We start from the raw sequence: 16,830 nt of genomic DNA, 5'->3' as shown, positions 1-16,830 counted from the left end.
TTGCTATCCACTGAGTCAGTGTGAATCAAATTCTGGTCCTGACATCGTGTGATGCCGTATATAGCCTTTACCATGAGTTTTCCGTGACCTAAAATCTTGTTTTGTTTTGTTTGTATTTTGTATGACTAAGCTCTGCTGGTGTCAATTTGGCCGAAATGATTTATTCCGCACCTTTTTTTCAGTAATCATACTATTTGTTGATATATTTGCCATCCCACCTAGCGTTAGCGTGCTCAGTTCGAGGCAATTTTGAGAAAGAAGATATTACTTTTGTATGTTCCACCATTTCCTAATAACAAGCCACTCCGTCACACGAATTACCTCCCCTGACCTGATAAGCGTGCTTACAAACGAGCAAGAAAGGAAAACAGACTAGTAGACTATAAACATACGAAGAATCTGCCAAAGGCTGTAATGGACGCAGTAAAACCTGTTTTAAGGACCTGGCTACCACAGAGCATCATCAGAGATGCTCAGAAGGTTTCGCACATGACCCCAATGAATATGTCAGTCTGTCCCAAAATCAATTACATGGGATCAACATTGTTGAAGTTTATGTTGCCTGAATGGTGTATTTAAACAAAACAAGGTGAACATTTGCAACAGACGGCGGAGACGGTGTGGCAAAAACTGTTAAGGGTCGATCGACATTTAGTTTTAGTTTAAGATCCTAATACATAATTTTCACTTCAACAAACGAAACATTACGTCCTACATAGCTATAGTTTTAAACATGACAAGGGAAAACCAGCAGCTCATTTCCATGCGCGCTATTTTGTGTTAACTTTGTTGGTTTAATGTTTACTCATATTTGTTTTTGTTTTGTTTTTAGTTCAGACAAATAAAAACCACCATCTTAACATTTAATTTTCTCAAAACATGTTGACCAAATTGCATTTACATATGTTGTCATATGGCTATGGTATGATATAGGCACCCGCGATTTGCTTGTAGTCGGGCCTTACACTGACTGTAGAGGTTACTATGGAGTATTCAATGTCTTCCACAGTTAGCATCTGTAGACAAGGGGTTTATAAACAGATTGCAGAGGTTACTATAGGGTATTCAGTATCTTCATCGATGTTACCTCTGGAGGTTACTACAGATTATTCAATATCTTCATCAGTTCTTACGTGTAGACACATCATCCCTGGCCTGACTGTAGTAGTGGTTTTCGTCCTGCTCGCTGTCTGGTGCTGGGGGATGGTTGACGTAAGTAGCGCTGTGTTCACAGGCCGGGTCTTCCCCCATGATTTCTATGTAGTCAGGAACAGCATCAGAGGCACTGACGGTGGCACGCACTGGAGTCAGGTAGTCAGCGTCCGAGGAAAGGGCGGTGTCGTTGAGGTCACCCGAGACGATCTGTTGCGATGGAGCCGAGGCTGTGTTTGTACCGTGATGTAGATCCAGGTACACGTGTGAAGGCTGTCTTCGCCGTCTTGGTTTATCGTAGGTTTTATCTGTAATGTGATTGTTTATTTTGGTTCAATGTTCTTGTTTTACATATACGGACACAGACACTGAAACAGACAAACACACAGACAGACAGACAGGCAGACAGACAGAGAGACAGATACACACAAACACACACACACACACACATACGCACACACGAACGCACACACACACACACACGCACACACGCACACACACACACATACACACACTAGATCATACGCCAACAGTGCGCACCAGTGAATGAGATATTCACCTCTGCACTTGCAGACGATGGCGAAAATGACAACGACGGCGACAGCGGCAAGGGCAACACAACCAACTCCACCAGCAACAGCAACAACGGTGACATCTTTGTTTTCGTCGTCATCTGCAGTCATCAGCAAGAACAGAAAGCAAGTTAATCACACTTATTAAAATTCGTATTTGTCCGTCTCAGAGACGGGGGAGAGAAACGTGATGGACAGTGTTTGTTAGTAATAGTGATGTGGAGAGAGAGAGACAGAGAGAGAGAAAGATAGAGAGAGAGGAGAGAGAGAAAGAGAGAGACAAACAGACAGAGAGAGAGAGAGAGACAGAGAGAGAGAGAGAGAGAGAGAGGGGGAGAGAGAGGGAGAGGGAGGGAGATAAAGGCAGAGAGAGAGAGAGAGAGAGAGAGAGAGAGAGAGAGAGAGAGAGAGAGAGAGAGAGAGAGAGACAATGACAATGACAATGGCAATTCTTTTTTTAACGAGAGTAATAGAATGATTAAGCAGTGATCTGGGTTTTTTAAATCCAGAAGGAGACGTTACCACACCACAACCCTGTCCATCATAGTATCTCCAATATCGAACACAGGTAAGTTCATTACTTATAATAACAAAAACACATTGATAAATACCATGTCGCTCTTGTGTGACTTGATCAATACTTTGGTGGTAGACCATGCAGCCAGCACAGATGAGTTTCTACAATCATTTGTGACCCTCCACCACGAAATGAGTCGCATGTCACCTCGCGCGGTTCTGCGCTAGGCTAAAAATAAGTCCGGGGAGTGTCTGGTAACAGTGTGTCTGGTAACCTTAGTCACAGGCTTATAACTCAAACAGTTTTCGCTCTTTTCTAAAACGGGTTTCACCACTGGATAGAGCATAAAAAACGCTTTAGGAAAATGTAAAAATATGAAAATCATGCAAAGGTGACATGCGACTCATTCCGTGGTGGAGGGTCACATTTTGCAGTTTGTATTGGTGTTGCGAAGGATACAGATCAAGCCTTGTATGGGAAAGTGTGCGTATATGTGAATTGTTTGTCATTATGTTATCTTTACATATTGCTTGTATCAACGTTTAACAGTTATCTTTGTTGATTACGTTCTTATTTTATATTTGTTTGGTGGTTTGTTTGTTTGCTTTTTTTGTGCTTGACATTTAATATAATGTTTTATCCCACATACGTTAGAGAGACCACTCATTATATAACAACATCGTTCATACCACATGTGTGTATATCATGTTGCTTTTTCAAATAGTTAACAGCGCGCTTTCGCTTGCAGTTTACTATTTAAAACTATTGTGTGTTTTTGTAAATCTGGTACGACACAGCAAGCCATGTAGTATTCTCTAGATGTAATATCTAGAACTTAGGATCATCTCTCTCTCTCTCTCTCTCTCTCTCTCTCTCTATCTCTCTCTCTCTCTCTCTCTCTCTCTCTCTCTCTCTCTCTCTCTCTCTCTCTCTCTCTCTCTCTCTCTCTCTCTCTCTCTCTCTCCAAAGCCTTTATAGGAACCTTAAATAGCAGACGGTTGAGTCTAAAAACAACCCCCTTCTGCCATGATGTGTTTGAAACAGGCAGCGAGCAGAGTTTTGTTTTGACTCAATAAACACGCAAGATATATACTTACGCGTTCCGCCGATTTTGAAAACTGCTGTGGAATGCAAATCTGGTAGTTGAAAATTAGACACAACGCAAACGACTTCCGTATTATGCATGATGACTTCTGGTATGACGGTGCATGCGCTGGACTGACGGTTAATTGTTTCAGTCAGACATGTGATGCTCCAAGAGAAATTGGCCGAAGGAAACACGTAATCGGATGTACAGGTCAGGATTGCATTTTGATCAGGGTCGCTAAGTTTGGCACTCGTGATATCATTTCGGGTTGGTCCGTCTGCAACGAAAAAAAGGCATGCTTTGGTCACAGGATGCAGACGGTTATGTATATCCATATTTCCGTTCGCTTGTCTCTCTCTTGCTGAATGTCAGATAATGAATATTCCAAGCTACTGTGGTGTTTGTTGATTAGCACTCAACAAAACCACTGTTCATATAGTATGGTCTAAAGCTATTTAGGGTAGTGACTGACAGAATCAATTCTTAAATCTAACGTTTGGATGCTCTTGTTGCTTGTGTCTTTCTTTCTTCTCAACTAAACTCTGCACAACAATTGTTGCACCCATGTTCGTACCCCAAAGAAAACATTAATTCCCGTGTGATTTCATTCCAAATGTATATGCCTTTTAAGGCCCCGAACCCCTATCCCCTCCCCCCCCCCACCACCCCCCTTCCCTTCGTCTCTCCGCACCCCAGAATAATCCTAATTTCTAATTTTTCACTTACAAGCAACTTGTAACGTGTAGTTGTAGTACGCGTTGATCTCTTCCCCCGCTCCCCACACTGAGTGGCAGCGATACACATTTCCGTGTTGTTGTCTCTCCACATTGTCAAGTTCCAGAACCGCTGACATGGCGCCGTGTACCCAGGACACATGGGCGGGCGGTGAACCTTGCTGGGTGGGCAGGTAGCCACACTGACATCTCACGTCACTTCCTTCCGCCACGTAGGCTGGACACGTGTTGTTCAGTGCCGTCAGCTTGCCTGGTCCCACGAGTGCTGGTCACACATGCAAAAATGCAAGTAACAACAATAACGAACTTCTCCCCCCCCCCCCCCCCCCCCAATCAATAGAATTTATTTCCAAAATGCAAAAGCACATGAATGTTGCAGTAAATCATATATCCACGTCCACACTCACATTCACACCCATGGTTAAATACTATTTGCACAACCGACTAGAGTCTCCCCCTTTCTCCCACCCAACCCCCCAAAAGAAGCACTGGACTTGTGTACTGCTCTGCATGAGCGTCCACACAAGCACCAACAACAGATTCAGAGTGCAGACAAGATGGCCTCTGGGAAAAAACTGTTCCTGAAACGACTAGTTCTAGTCTTCAGGGCTCTAAACCGCTTGCCCGAGGGGAGAAGCTCAAACAGAGGGTTGGGTGGGTGAGTGGTGTCGCCGATGATACTATTGGCTCTCCGGATGAGCCGCGTGTTGTACAATGAGGCGATGGATGGTAAGTCGCACCCAACTATCCGTGATGCCTGTCTTACGATCCTATCCAGTTGTGCTTTCTCTTTTTCACTAGCGCCACTATATCACACAGAGATCGAGAAGCACAAGATGCTTTCCACTGTAGCTGGTTTACAGTTTCATACACGACGACATCAAAGTCAACATTATGTTATACAACTACAGCAATGGCAATTATAACGACAACACCAACAAAAGCAACTGTTGCAAATACAACACCAGATTATGGTCAACTTCTGCACGAACAAGAACAACAACAACAACAACAACAACAACAACAACAACAACAACAACAACAACAAGACTAACAACAGCAACAACAACAACCACCACAACGACATTAACTGAAATGCAGTGTGTTCAGTTTGACAGATTGACTAAATGTATCAATGTCGCGTAACGCAACTTGTGTTTGTTTAATTACTACTGAAACGGCTAGGGTAGGTTCAAGTGAACTGACAACGGATTTGACAATTTATGTTGTGCTTGTTTGGATGTGCTGGGGCACACAAACACATCTTATTAACATTGTTGTCACCAGCTGACCAACTATCGCTCATTCGTATGGTACGGTACATATTAAACGCCCATTCCCTACTCTGTGGCAACATTTGTGGATACGTGGGGTGGGCGCTTGCAAGGTACTTTACGGCACTACTACTATCACCGCCCTTACCGCCACTAACACCAACACTATTAGACATACAACAGAGGACAGCACGTTCTGCCCTGCAGTCCGGACTGACGATTTAAGTGCGTAAATAATATGTTTGTCTCCTCATTCATTAACATATGACCATAGATCAGGCAAATAATTATAATCCATCTTGACAATACAACAAATCTTCAATAATCTAAACTCTGATAACTGCAAAAAAGGCTTCAACAATACTCTACCAAATTAACAGTAACGTTTCCACTTATGATTATGCCACAATTTATGTGTTATCCACAATACATATTCTGGATCTGCTTTTGTTTTTCAAATCAGGCAGACAAGTGGTATTGGCGCCTTTGTTTTCTGATACATGCTGACATTCAGTTAACAAGTCAAATTAATGCGATTTCATTATTTTCTTGTTTAATATTTGTTTCCAGAACTCAATCACAATTGGGCCAACAAATATATATTATATTATCAACAATACCGTTACAACATGAACTAAACTTGTTCTCCACAACCTTCATGTTACATACAGAAAATATATGGTTCGAATAAATATTGCGAAGTAACTTGCCCTGAAGTAGACGGAGCCTTTTCTCTATTGTCGATTCAGAACAGATAAACCAACCTGTCTTATCAATTGCATAATTAATGTTCTCCTGCAGATACCAGTAGCGCACGGTTCGACAATTCTTACTCTGTTTCAATCTGTTAGGCGCTATTTACTTTTTTTGTATCACGAATTAATGGAATATGCAACGTATAATCTATTGTTATTGTTATTGTAGTTGTTACCCGTATAGATGGTGCCAGCGAAGATCGGACCATGACCAGGGATAATTTCAACGGAGATGTCGTGCGCTCCGTCAGATGTCATGAGCACTATCTCTGCATCGCACTTGCCGCGGAAAAAACAACTTGCCGTTGTCAAAATACATCGAGAGTTCTGTTGGTGCAGTTGACAGGCGTTTTGTCTGAAAAGCAAATCCTGTATCATATGTTTGACATATCGCATGTTTTCAAGACTGTGCATTCATCACAACGTTCACTTTACGTCACACACACACACACACACACACACACACACACACACACACACACACACACACACACACACACACACACACACACACACACACACACACACACACACACACACACACACACACACACACACACACACACACATATGTACCAATGCCTCACCATTAAAACTCGATACTCACATTACTATGTACCGTGCTGTACCAGCGACAGATAGTACTGTTGTCCGAAGCAAACAGCGAGTGGAAGGACACTGTTCCTGTCACAGTCCAGTTGTCGTGAAGGGTCACTGAGGCATTCTGCAGCTCCGCCTTGCCTTCAAACATGTACTCTGGTTTACTGATTTTGTTCATGTTTAATTATGTCCTTCCTACACAAACAAGTATATGAATAAATATGGTGGCGCCGATAAATATGTCTTCTATCGCTTTATTGTTCACAGTTAGGCGTAGATAACGTGCTTGATTCCCCCCTCTGCTTCTTTCTCTATGTAAACTTATTTTTCAGTAACTTACCCAGCAACCAAAATCACTTACCCAACAACATGCCTGGATCCTCGATAGCTCACAGGTTGATGAGTTAGACTTTGTGGGAAATACTTTAGCAATTGAAAAGTTCCGAACGCTCTAATGTACGAAATATACATCTGTGGAGCAAACAATACAAACATACTGCATTTAAACTAGGAACTTCAGGCTTGAACACATGAATATCCATATACAATCCATAAGTTCGGTTGTTTTCTAAATCCAAATCTAACGATCAGTGCAGAGATACTCGTTTCAGATCTCTTATTAGTGAGCGGTGCGTCCCGCTAGCGCTACGTGTCATTTGTGCTACGTATCGTTTGCGCTATTTTCTGTATTGCCATCGACACAAATTGCCAAAAACAGTAGTGCTATCGGCACGTAGTGCTATTGCCACAATTCACACATGCCATTATCACTACGTCTCAATAGAACTACGTGTCGATATCACTATTTTTGAAAATCCAATGTACTGTAGCGCTACGTGTCGATAGCACTACGTGTCGATAGCATTACTACATGTTCAAACGGCAGACACTTCCCTTTGTGTTTGCGTGTGAGTGTGTATATATATAAATATATATATATATATATATCTCTCTCTCTCGCATGATACCGTATATATATATATGTCTGCATGACTGGCTGTCGGATCTGTCTGTCTGTGTGTGTGTGTGTGTGTGTGTGTGTGTGTGTGTGTGTGTGTGTGTGTGTGTGTGTGTGTGTGTGTGTGTGTGTGTGTCTCTCTCTCTCTATATATATTATTTTTTTCACCACGTAATTATGTCATGGTTGTTGTTGGTGTGTGTTTTGTTTTTTTTGATTTTGTTCTTCCCCCATCCCCCGTGGTTTGTATATGAGTATGTGGCCTTAGTATAATAAACCATTCTAAGCTCTCTCTCTCTCTCTCTCTCTCTCTCTCTCTCTCTCTCTCTCTCTCTCTCTCTCTCTCTCTCTCTCTCTCTCTCTCTCTCTCTCTCTCTCTCTCTCTCTCTCCCCCCCTCTCTGCACCTCTCAATCGCTCTTTCTCTGTACCTCTTTAACATCGCTCTCTCCTTGTCTCTCCCGCTCTCCTCCCCCTCTCTCTCTCAATCTGTCTTTCTGTCTTCTCTCGCTCTTTCTTTCTCGCTCGCTCTTTCCCCCTCCCCCCTCTCTACCTCTCTCTCTCTCTCTCTCTCTCTCTCTCTCTCTCTCTCTCTCTCTCTCTCTCTCTCTCTCTCTCTCTCTCTCTCTCTCTCTCTCTCTCTCTCTCTCTCTTTCTTAGTCTCTCTCTCTCTCTTGCTTAGTCTCTCTCTCTTTCTTAGTCTCTCTCTCTCTCTCTTGGGGGGTGCGTGATACACGTTCCCGTGTACTGCAGCGGTGTGCAGTAGCTCTGACAAATTAGTCAAATTGGTGAAGTACCACGTCATTTCATGAGTCAAATTTTGGTGACGAACTGTGTGAGTGACCATGCCAGCCGTTCCACTGAACTTTAGGGCAAAATGTGGCTGTTTTGTGGCAACATTCATCGCCTTCATGCATCGTCGGGCCATGAACAAGGTCAAGATACGGACATTGAAACTCCATTCTCTGTGTGCCGGTGTAATGGTGGGTTTGCTCCTGGCGCAGATTTTCTACTGCAATCTCCTACAACTGTGTGGCGACGTTGAACTGAACCCTGGCCCTCCCAAGCCGATACCACAGGACCAGATGCGCCAGACAAGGCTGACGAGTAAGAGTGGTGAGTCTGGCGGCGGGTGGAGAGAGAGTATGGACAAAAGTAACAGCGAACCTACCTTGAAAGATGTGATGGACAGACTGGCGTCAATGGATTCGAACTTTGACAAAAAACTGGCCACTATGGATACCAACCTGGAGAGAAAGCTGGACAGCCTAAAACAAGAGATGAACGCGGCCTACACTGAAACAAGAGAAGAAGTGCGTGAGTTGAGAGAGGAAGTAGGGCACCTGAGAAAAGAAAATGAAAATCTCAAGTCTAGACTCGACGACATTGAAATGAAGGCTGACGATCTTGAGTGTCGTTCCAGGCGGAACAACCTCGTCTTCTATGGACTTACACGACCTGAAAACGAAACACCCCAACAATGTGAAGACGCCGTGCAGGATCTGTTGGCAGATCCCTTGGGACTTCCTAACCCTATTGAGTTCGACCGTGTGCACAGAACCAGCAACAAGCGTGACGCTCCAGTGGTGGCCCGCTGCGTGTACTACAAAGACCGTGTCAACATCCTGAAGAAGGCCAGAGAAAAGCTGAAGGGATCTGACGTTTTCGTGGCCGAAGACTTCTCTGCACGTGTGCGTGACATTCGAAAGAAACTGAACCAACATCGCCGTGCTGCCAAGGATAGTGGTAAACGTGCTACCATGGTCTATGACCACCTTTTGATCGACGGTAAGAAGTACGTGCTCGATGGTGAGGACTCTATCAAAGAAGTGGCCAACGCGCATGCTATTAAAAGATAGAGATGTGGCCGGCCCCTGTTTACATCGGACAGTATTTTGACTAGGGGAGCAAAATGTAAACGTACACCGGGTGGGACTGTGGACATTGTTTACGACGAAGCGTGTAGTGACACGGGTGACATGATTTCGGCACGTGCCGCATTCCAGTGTGACGATAATAGGCCTATGCCTACCTGTAACCATGACGTGAATTGTGAGCATTCAGAGTCAGTGCGCAGTGTGGGGTCATGTAGTGCACTTGGTGACGTAGCAGACAGTACACAGCATTCTCCCTCCTCCCCTCTCCCCTCCCCTAGTGATTTGGGTGCGTCCGATGTGTACAGAAAAGACACACTTGATGAGAGTGACGATTCTTCTGATTGTCTTGTTTCTGATGTAAATAAAAAAGAAAATAACTTTACTTTTCTTCATTGGAATGTTGGCGGTTTGTTGCCAAAATTAAAAGATTATAATTTTGTACAGTACGTTTCTTCTTTTGATATAATTTGTTTAGTTGAAACATTTGTAAAACAATTCAACTCTTCTTTGTTTTCTTCTCATACTGCTTTTGTCAAACCGTCTTCGGATTTGGGCAGACAAGGGAGAGAATCTGGCGGTGTTATTTGTTTGATTCGCTCGACCCTCTTGCAGTATGTGCGTGCAGTGGAGGAGGATGATAGTGGTGGAGGGAATTTTTTGTCATTCGTTCTTGATAAACACTTTTTCGGTTTTTCAACTGATGTTTTGTTTGTTTGTGCTTATGTCCCACCTGAAAATTCTCGGTTCTACGCTGTGTTTGGTATTGATAATGGCATAAACTTATTAGAAGATTACTTGGTTGACTGTTTGTGTAAAGTTGGTGAGTTACCTGTTCTTCTATGCGGTGACTTAAATGGTAGAACAGCAAAGGTGTTCCCGGACTGTTTTGATGAAGATGTGATTTTTGATTGTTCTATGAAATCTGGTGTTGGATCATTTGTAAGAAATTCGCAAGATGGAGTTATGAATCAATATGGGAAGTGTCTTTTGAATATGTGCAGTTCACTTGGATTATGCATTATGAATGGTGTATGTAATGGCGACCTTCAGGGTTGTTACACATTCATCTCTGAATTTGGATACAGTGTGAATGACTACTTCCTTGCTTCCTATGATTTGTTTGATTCCATTGTTAAATCTTGCAGCCTTTATGTCTCTGACAATATTGATTCACAACACATGCCACTTGAATTAACTATCACTCAACAAAACAACCTTTATTCACATGCTACAAAGGTTAAGAAAAAAGAAGTTTTCCAAAAAATTTTTTGGAACTCTGATCATGAACATCAGTACAAAGATGCAATTAATTCTGATGTGTTTCGGCAACAGTTACGACTGGCAAGCGAAATGATTGATATTAATGTAAATGATGCTTTGACTTTGTTTATAAATTCAGTTAAAGATTGTGCAACTTGTATGAAGAAAACTATTATCTTGTCAGATGAACCACGTAAATCCAAATGGTTTGATTGTGAATGTGTGCTTGAAAGAAGACGTGTCAGAAAGTTGCTGAGAAAATGTAGGAATTCATTAGAAGATGAGGATAGGGATGAGTATTGTAAAGCCAGGCGTGAATATAAAAACTTAGTGCATAGAAAAAAGAAACAGTACAATGACAGTTTGTATACAGAACTTGTAGGTGCTGTAAGTGATCAGAGAGAATTTTGGAGGAAAATTAAAAATGTTTCTTGTAAAAAGGTCCAGCAGCAAAATAATATTTCTGTTGATGATTGGTACCAGCACTTTCATAGCATTTTAGAAAAAGATGACATTGAAGATGATGAGCATGCTGATGTTAATGACGTGAATAATGAATATGAAGAAATGCTGGATAGACCCATTACCAAAGAAGAAGTGTTGATTGCTATCAGAAAACTGAAATCGGGCAAAGCTGCAGGACCTGATGGTTTAATTGGGGAATTTTTTAAAGCAGCTAGCGAAGATGTGGTGTTGTTTTTAGTGAAACTGTTTAACGCTTTGTTTGATGAGGGAATCTATCCACAGAACTGGTACGATTCAGTTATTGTACCGTTATTTAAGAAAGGAGATAGAAATGATACTAACAACTATAGGGGAATTTCATTGTGTGATATATGTGGTAAATTGTATGGTACTGTTGTTAAAAGAGTGGACTGAATTACATAATATTACAGGTGAATGTCAGGCTGGTTTCAAACAAAATTATTCTACTGTTGACCACATCTTCACTCTGCTTGCTGCTGTACAGAAACAATTTTCTAATAATCGCAAACTTTATGTAGCTTTCATTGATTTTGAGAAATGTTTTGATAGTATCTCACGCAGACTGCTCTGGCCAATTTTGATTAAAAATGGTATAAAGGGAAAGTTGTATAGATGTATTAAAAGTATGTATGCAGTGGTTAAGGCTAAAATACGATGTGGTGCTCAACTAACAGATTTCATTAACTGTACAAAAGGTGTGAAGCAAGGAGACGTGTGCAGTCCAATTTTATTCGCTCTATTTATAAATGAGCTGGCATTGGAAATCATGGATAATGGTAGGCATGGTATTACTTTAAACCCTGACATTGTTGAATTGTTCATTCTACTGTTTGCCGATGATATTACTTTGCTGTCTGAAACTGTTGTTGGTCTGCAGTCACAACTACACTGTCTATATTTTGCTTCACAGCGCCTTGAGCTTAAAGTAAACATGGGGAAAAGTAACATCGTGGTTTTTCGTAAAGGTGGATATCTAGCTGCTCGTGAAGTTTGGTATTTTGGTGGGCAAAGAATGGAGGTAGTAAATGCATACAAGTATTTAGGTATTTATTTTTCTACCAAATTAAGCTTTAATTTTGCTTGTCAAGATCTAGTTGCCAGAGCAAAACGTGCAGTACTGTGTATTATGAGTAATTTGTATAAATTCGATAGATTGTCTTTGGATGTTTTTATCAAGCTTTTTGACTCACAAGTTCAACCTATTGTTCAATATGGTGCTGAGGTATGGGGTCTGATGCAGGCAGCAACAGTAGAAAAGGTGCATTTGTTTGCTTTAAAACGTTTTTTAGGTGTTGACAGGCGTACTCCTAATGATCTTGTATATGGTGAATTTGGACGTTATCCCATTTACTTAAATTCATATGTACGTTGCATAAGATACTGGCTGAAACTGACAAGAATGGATGACAGTAGATTACCTCGTAAAGCATATACGATGTTGTTTACTCTAGATAGCAGAGGTAAATCTACTTGGGCATCACAGGTACGGTTGTGCCTGTGTCGATATGGTTTTCAGTATGTATGGATTAACCAAGGTGTAGCCTGTATTAATTCGTTTTTGGCATGTTTTAGGCAACGCATTATTGACTGCCGGTGGCAAGAGTGGGATAATCATATTCAGACTAGCGACCGGTTTGCATTGTACCGTACCTTTAAGACAACAAATCTTGTAGAAACATACTTGTCAATTCCAGTAAACAGACACATTTTAAATGTTTTGGTTAAATTTAGATTGGGTATTTCCAGACTTGCTTTACATACAGAAAGGTATAAAGCTGTAAGTGAAAATAATTTGGTCTGTCGTTTGTGTCAATCTAGTACTGAAGATGAATTGCATTTTGTTTTATGCTGCCCTGCACTGGAAAATCTAAGACGTCAATTTATTCCAGCAAAATTTTGTAGATGTCCTTCGAATTTCAAACTTGCACTGTTGTTGTCTGTGAAAAATGAAACTATACTTTGCAATGTAGCTAAGTTCTTGTATTTTTCATTTAAATGTTTAGAAAATGCTGTTTAAGCATTAGTATTTTGTGATTATACATTGTCTTTTCTTCTGTTCACTTGAAACGACGCGTGTGTGGATTGCTGCTGCACACACGCTTTACTTTTGTGTAACCAGCCCCCTTCCGAAAGGGGCTAAGGCCTTAAAGGAATAAAATCTTGTTCTTGTTCTTGTTCTTGTTCTCTCTCTCTCTCCCTCCCTCTCTCTCTCTCGCATGATACCGTATATACATACACGGATGTTTTTCTGTGTGTGAGTTTGCGTGTACGATACTGTGTGTACGTATGCGTTTGTGCGTGTGCGTGTATGTGTGTGTGTGTGTGTGTGTGTGTGTGTGTGTGTGTGTGTGAGTGTGTGGGTGGGTGTGGGTGTGTGTGCGTGTGTAATGAAGAGAGAGAGAGAGAGAGAGAGAGAGAGAGAGAGAGAGAGAGAGAGAGAGAGAGAGAGAGAGAGAGAGAGAGAGAGAGAGAGAGAGAGAGAGATTATACAAGTGTTGACACCACACTGAGTTATGGCTCGTTGCAATAAGCACGCATGGTAATACAATAACCTATGTGTTTAATGCAGGGTGTGCCGAAGAAAAATTTCCATTTTTATGTAATATTTTAATGGACAATAAAGTGCTGTTATTGTTATTGTTATTGTTATTGTTAATGTGCTTCGTTTGAATGTTCTTGTAATTCGTGTGTCGATGTGTATCGTTCACAGGCAGGATAGACGTCTCAAAGACATATTTCCATTTTAATATATTCATTTTGATAGACAATAACGTGTTGTTATTGTTATGTCTACATGTAGTATTGTCGGCTATCAGACGGGGCAAGCGATTGTAACCGTAACAAATCGTAAACTGCGATATGTATATTGTCAACAGAAATGATCGGACACTGCACAACACACACATCGGAGTTAAGTTATTCGCCGCAATTTCGGGATTTTAACTGGTTGGCCACTTGTTGTTGTGACCGGATATTGTTGCTAGCTGTGCAATAAAGCAGCAAGCAACTCCCTGGCAATGCTTGAACATTCTGAAAGGGCTATTTCTGGAAAACGTCTATTTACCCTATTAACAAATAGTTATGGAAAAGGTATATGTCACAATGTTGAGACGTAGAATGTAAAGCCTGTCCTTAACTGGACGAAGTTGACTTCTCGTAGCTCACTTCGCGAAGCATCCTGATCGAGAATTCGTCAGTTAATTGAACTACTTTCAGCATAGCTTCGCAAAGTCTAAGGGAATGCACTCTGCTCTTTCGAGTGTGATTTCTACGTCCATCTTGAATCAAAAAGCATTCGTATTTCAAAAAGAACAACTTTGTCACAGCTACGGCGTAGCTTCGCATGTCAAAACTTACGAAGCGATGTAGTGGACGAAGTACTTCGCCGTAGCTGCGGGTTTTCGCCAAGCTTCGCGTAGTCGACTTCGTGCTTAACTTAAGGACGGGGTTAAAGGCAGCAAGGGGGTGGAGATGGCCATACATCATGAAAGCAATACCACAGCTGGCTGTGACAGTTGGAAAGTTAAGATGGCCATACATCATGAAAGCAATACCACAGCTGACGGTGACAGTCGGAAGGTTAAGATGGCCATACATCATGAAAGCAATAACACAGCTGGCGGTGACAGTTCGAAGGTTAAGATGGCCATGCATCATGAAAGCAATACTACAGCTGATTGTGACAGTTGGAAGGTTAATATGGCCATGCATCATGAAATCAATACCACAGCTGATTGTGACAGTTGGAAGGTTAAGATGGCCATACATAATGAAAGCAATACCACAGCTGACTGTGACAGTTGGAAGGTTAAGATGACCATACATCATGAAAGCAATACTACAGCTGACTGTGACAGTTGGAAGGTTAAGATGGCCATACATCATGACAGCAATACCACACCTGACTGTGACAGTTGGAAGGTTAAGATGGTCATACATCATGAAAGCAATACCACAGCTGACTGTGACAGTTGGAAGGTTAAGATGGCCATACATCATGAAAGCAATACCACAGCTGACTGTGACAGTTGGAAGGTTAAGATGGCCATACATCATGACAGCAATACCACACCTGACTGTGACAGTTGGAAGGTTAAGATGGTCATACATCATGACATCAATACCACAGCTGATTGTGACAGTTGGAAGGTTAAGATGGCCATACATCATGAAATCAATACCACAGCTGATTGTGACAGTTGGAAGGTTAAGATGGTCATACATCATGAAATCAATACCACAGCTGATTGTGACAGTTGGAAGGTTAAGATGGCCATACATCATGAAAGCAATACCACAGCTGAATGTGACAGTTGGAAGGTTAAGATGGCCATACATCATGAGAGCAATACCACAGCTGACTGTGACAGTTGGAAGGTTAAGATGGCCATACATCATGAAAGCAATACCACACCTGACTGTGACAGTTATAAGGTTAAGATGGTTAGACACACAGAGCTATCTGCTTTGTTCGTAGTTGTGTAAAATACTTAGCAAAGTAATACACGCGTGTCGCGACTGAAGTGGTTGAGAGGACGAAGGATTACCTTTCCAGTGCTGATTAGGTAATTACAGCTGTCTTATTTCCACTAAAACTCGTCGGACACTTAGACCGCTCCTCAACACATCATACACTTTAATTGGTTCATGTATTCGTCTACTCGAGACGGCATACTATGCGACTGAACAATTGAATCAAACTAAAATTTGACTTGCCATGTTGAAATGTCTTTCGTCCGCCCAGTCATGCACTCACTTCCCGAAATCAAGCCCGCTTAAACTTGATTGAAAAACAAATGTGTTTGGTAACTCACTTATGAAGATGCCAGAGCGTGCATTGATTTTACGCCTATTCAAACGTAAACCGAGACAGAAGAAGTCTATTTCGTCAGAACGGACAATTCTACAAATGTCGTTTCTATGGGCAAACATAATATATTGTATGTTAGTTAAAATCGGAGGAAGCATGTGCTCAAAAAAAACCGTGTGAAATGTTGCAACCAAACACGGCAAAGAAACAACAATCTTTATACTAACCCTAATACATTTCACAAACGGTTGCAACGTTACTTACTTATCCAAATGGATCAAACAACAAAGCACAAACACACTAACACAAACTTACGAACAACACGAATCTTGCATTCGACGATTAAATTGTTTCCATTGGCACACTGCATCGTCTTGCCTCCGTCCTCTCTGCGAGGGTTGACAACGACCAGTTTACGTGTGGTGCTGGTTCTTTCCGCTATGAAACGTGGAAACCTGATTGCACACTTCGAGGGGCATGTACCACATATATAACAACGTGTAATCTGAGTGCCCCCTCCATTGACGATCGAGTTTAAATTCCACTTTACATCCCAGGATGGGTTTAGATTTTCACAACCCAAGGTCGTGTTGCGGTCCTCCTCAACGTCGATGTATCCCTGTTGACACGCGCCAACGCCAAACTCTGAAAGCAAAACGCACATTTATTACATCTTCAGACATAAGCCTTTTTTTCCCGCGGTTGCTAGTTGCATATACAATGGTATTAACAGTTCCGGTATTTTCTTGG

General features: G+C 41.7%; 1 protein-coding gene across 2 annotated transcripts; it reads right to left on the bottom strand.

The window, feature by feature from the left end:
• Nucleotides 1-943: 943 nt before the first annotated feature.
• On the bottom strand, nucleotides 944-16,492 carry LOC138972412 (uncharacterized). Of its 2 annotated transcripts, XM_070345069.1 has the most exons (7): nucleotides 16,396-16,492; nucleotides 6,699-6,832; nucleotides 6,268-6,446; nucleotides 4,055-4,327; nucleotides 3,339-3,605; nucleotides 1,712-1,825; nucleotides 944-1,460 (listed from the first exon to the last, which is right to left on the bottom strand). In XM_070345069.1, exons 3-7 carry the CDS (start codon nucleotides 6,347-6,349, stop codon nucleotides 1,123-1,125), a joined length of 1,074 nt encoding a protein of 357 aa, XP_070201170.1. In that variant the 5' UTR covers nucleotides 6,350-6,446; nucleotides 6,699-6,832; nucleotides 16,396-16,492; the 3' UTR covers nucleotides 944-1,122. The 2 variants fall into 2 exon arrangements, with proteins under 2 accessions (XP_070201170.1, XP_070201171.1); XM_070345070.1 differs by lacking the exon at nucleotides 16,396-16,492 and having other exon boundaries at nucleotides 6,699-7,222.
• Nucleotides 16,493-16,830: the final 338 nt, after the last annotated feature.

The sequence above is a fragment of the Littorina saxatilis genome, linkage group LG8 (assembly GCF_037325665.1).
Source record: "Littorina saxatilis isolate snail1 linkage group LG8, US_GU_Lsax_2.0, whole genome shotgun sequence".
Taxonomy (NCBI): domain Eukaryota; kingdom Metazoa; phylum Mollusca; class Gastropoda; order Littorinimorpha; family Littorinidae; genus Littorina; species Littorina saxatilis.
The sequence above is the reverse complement of the archived record's forward strand: the minus strand, read 5'-3'. Positions and strand labels throughout refer to the sequence as shown.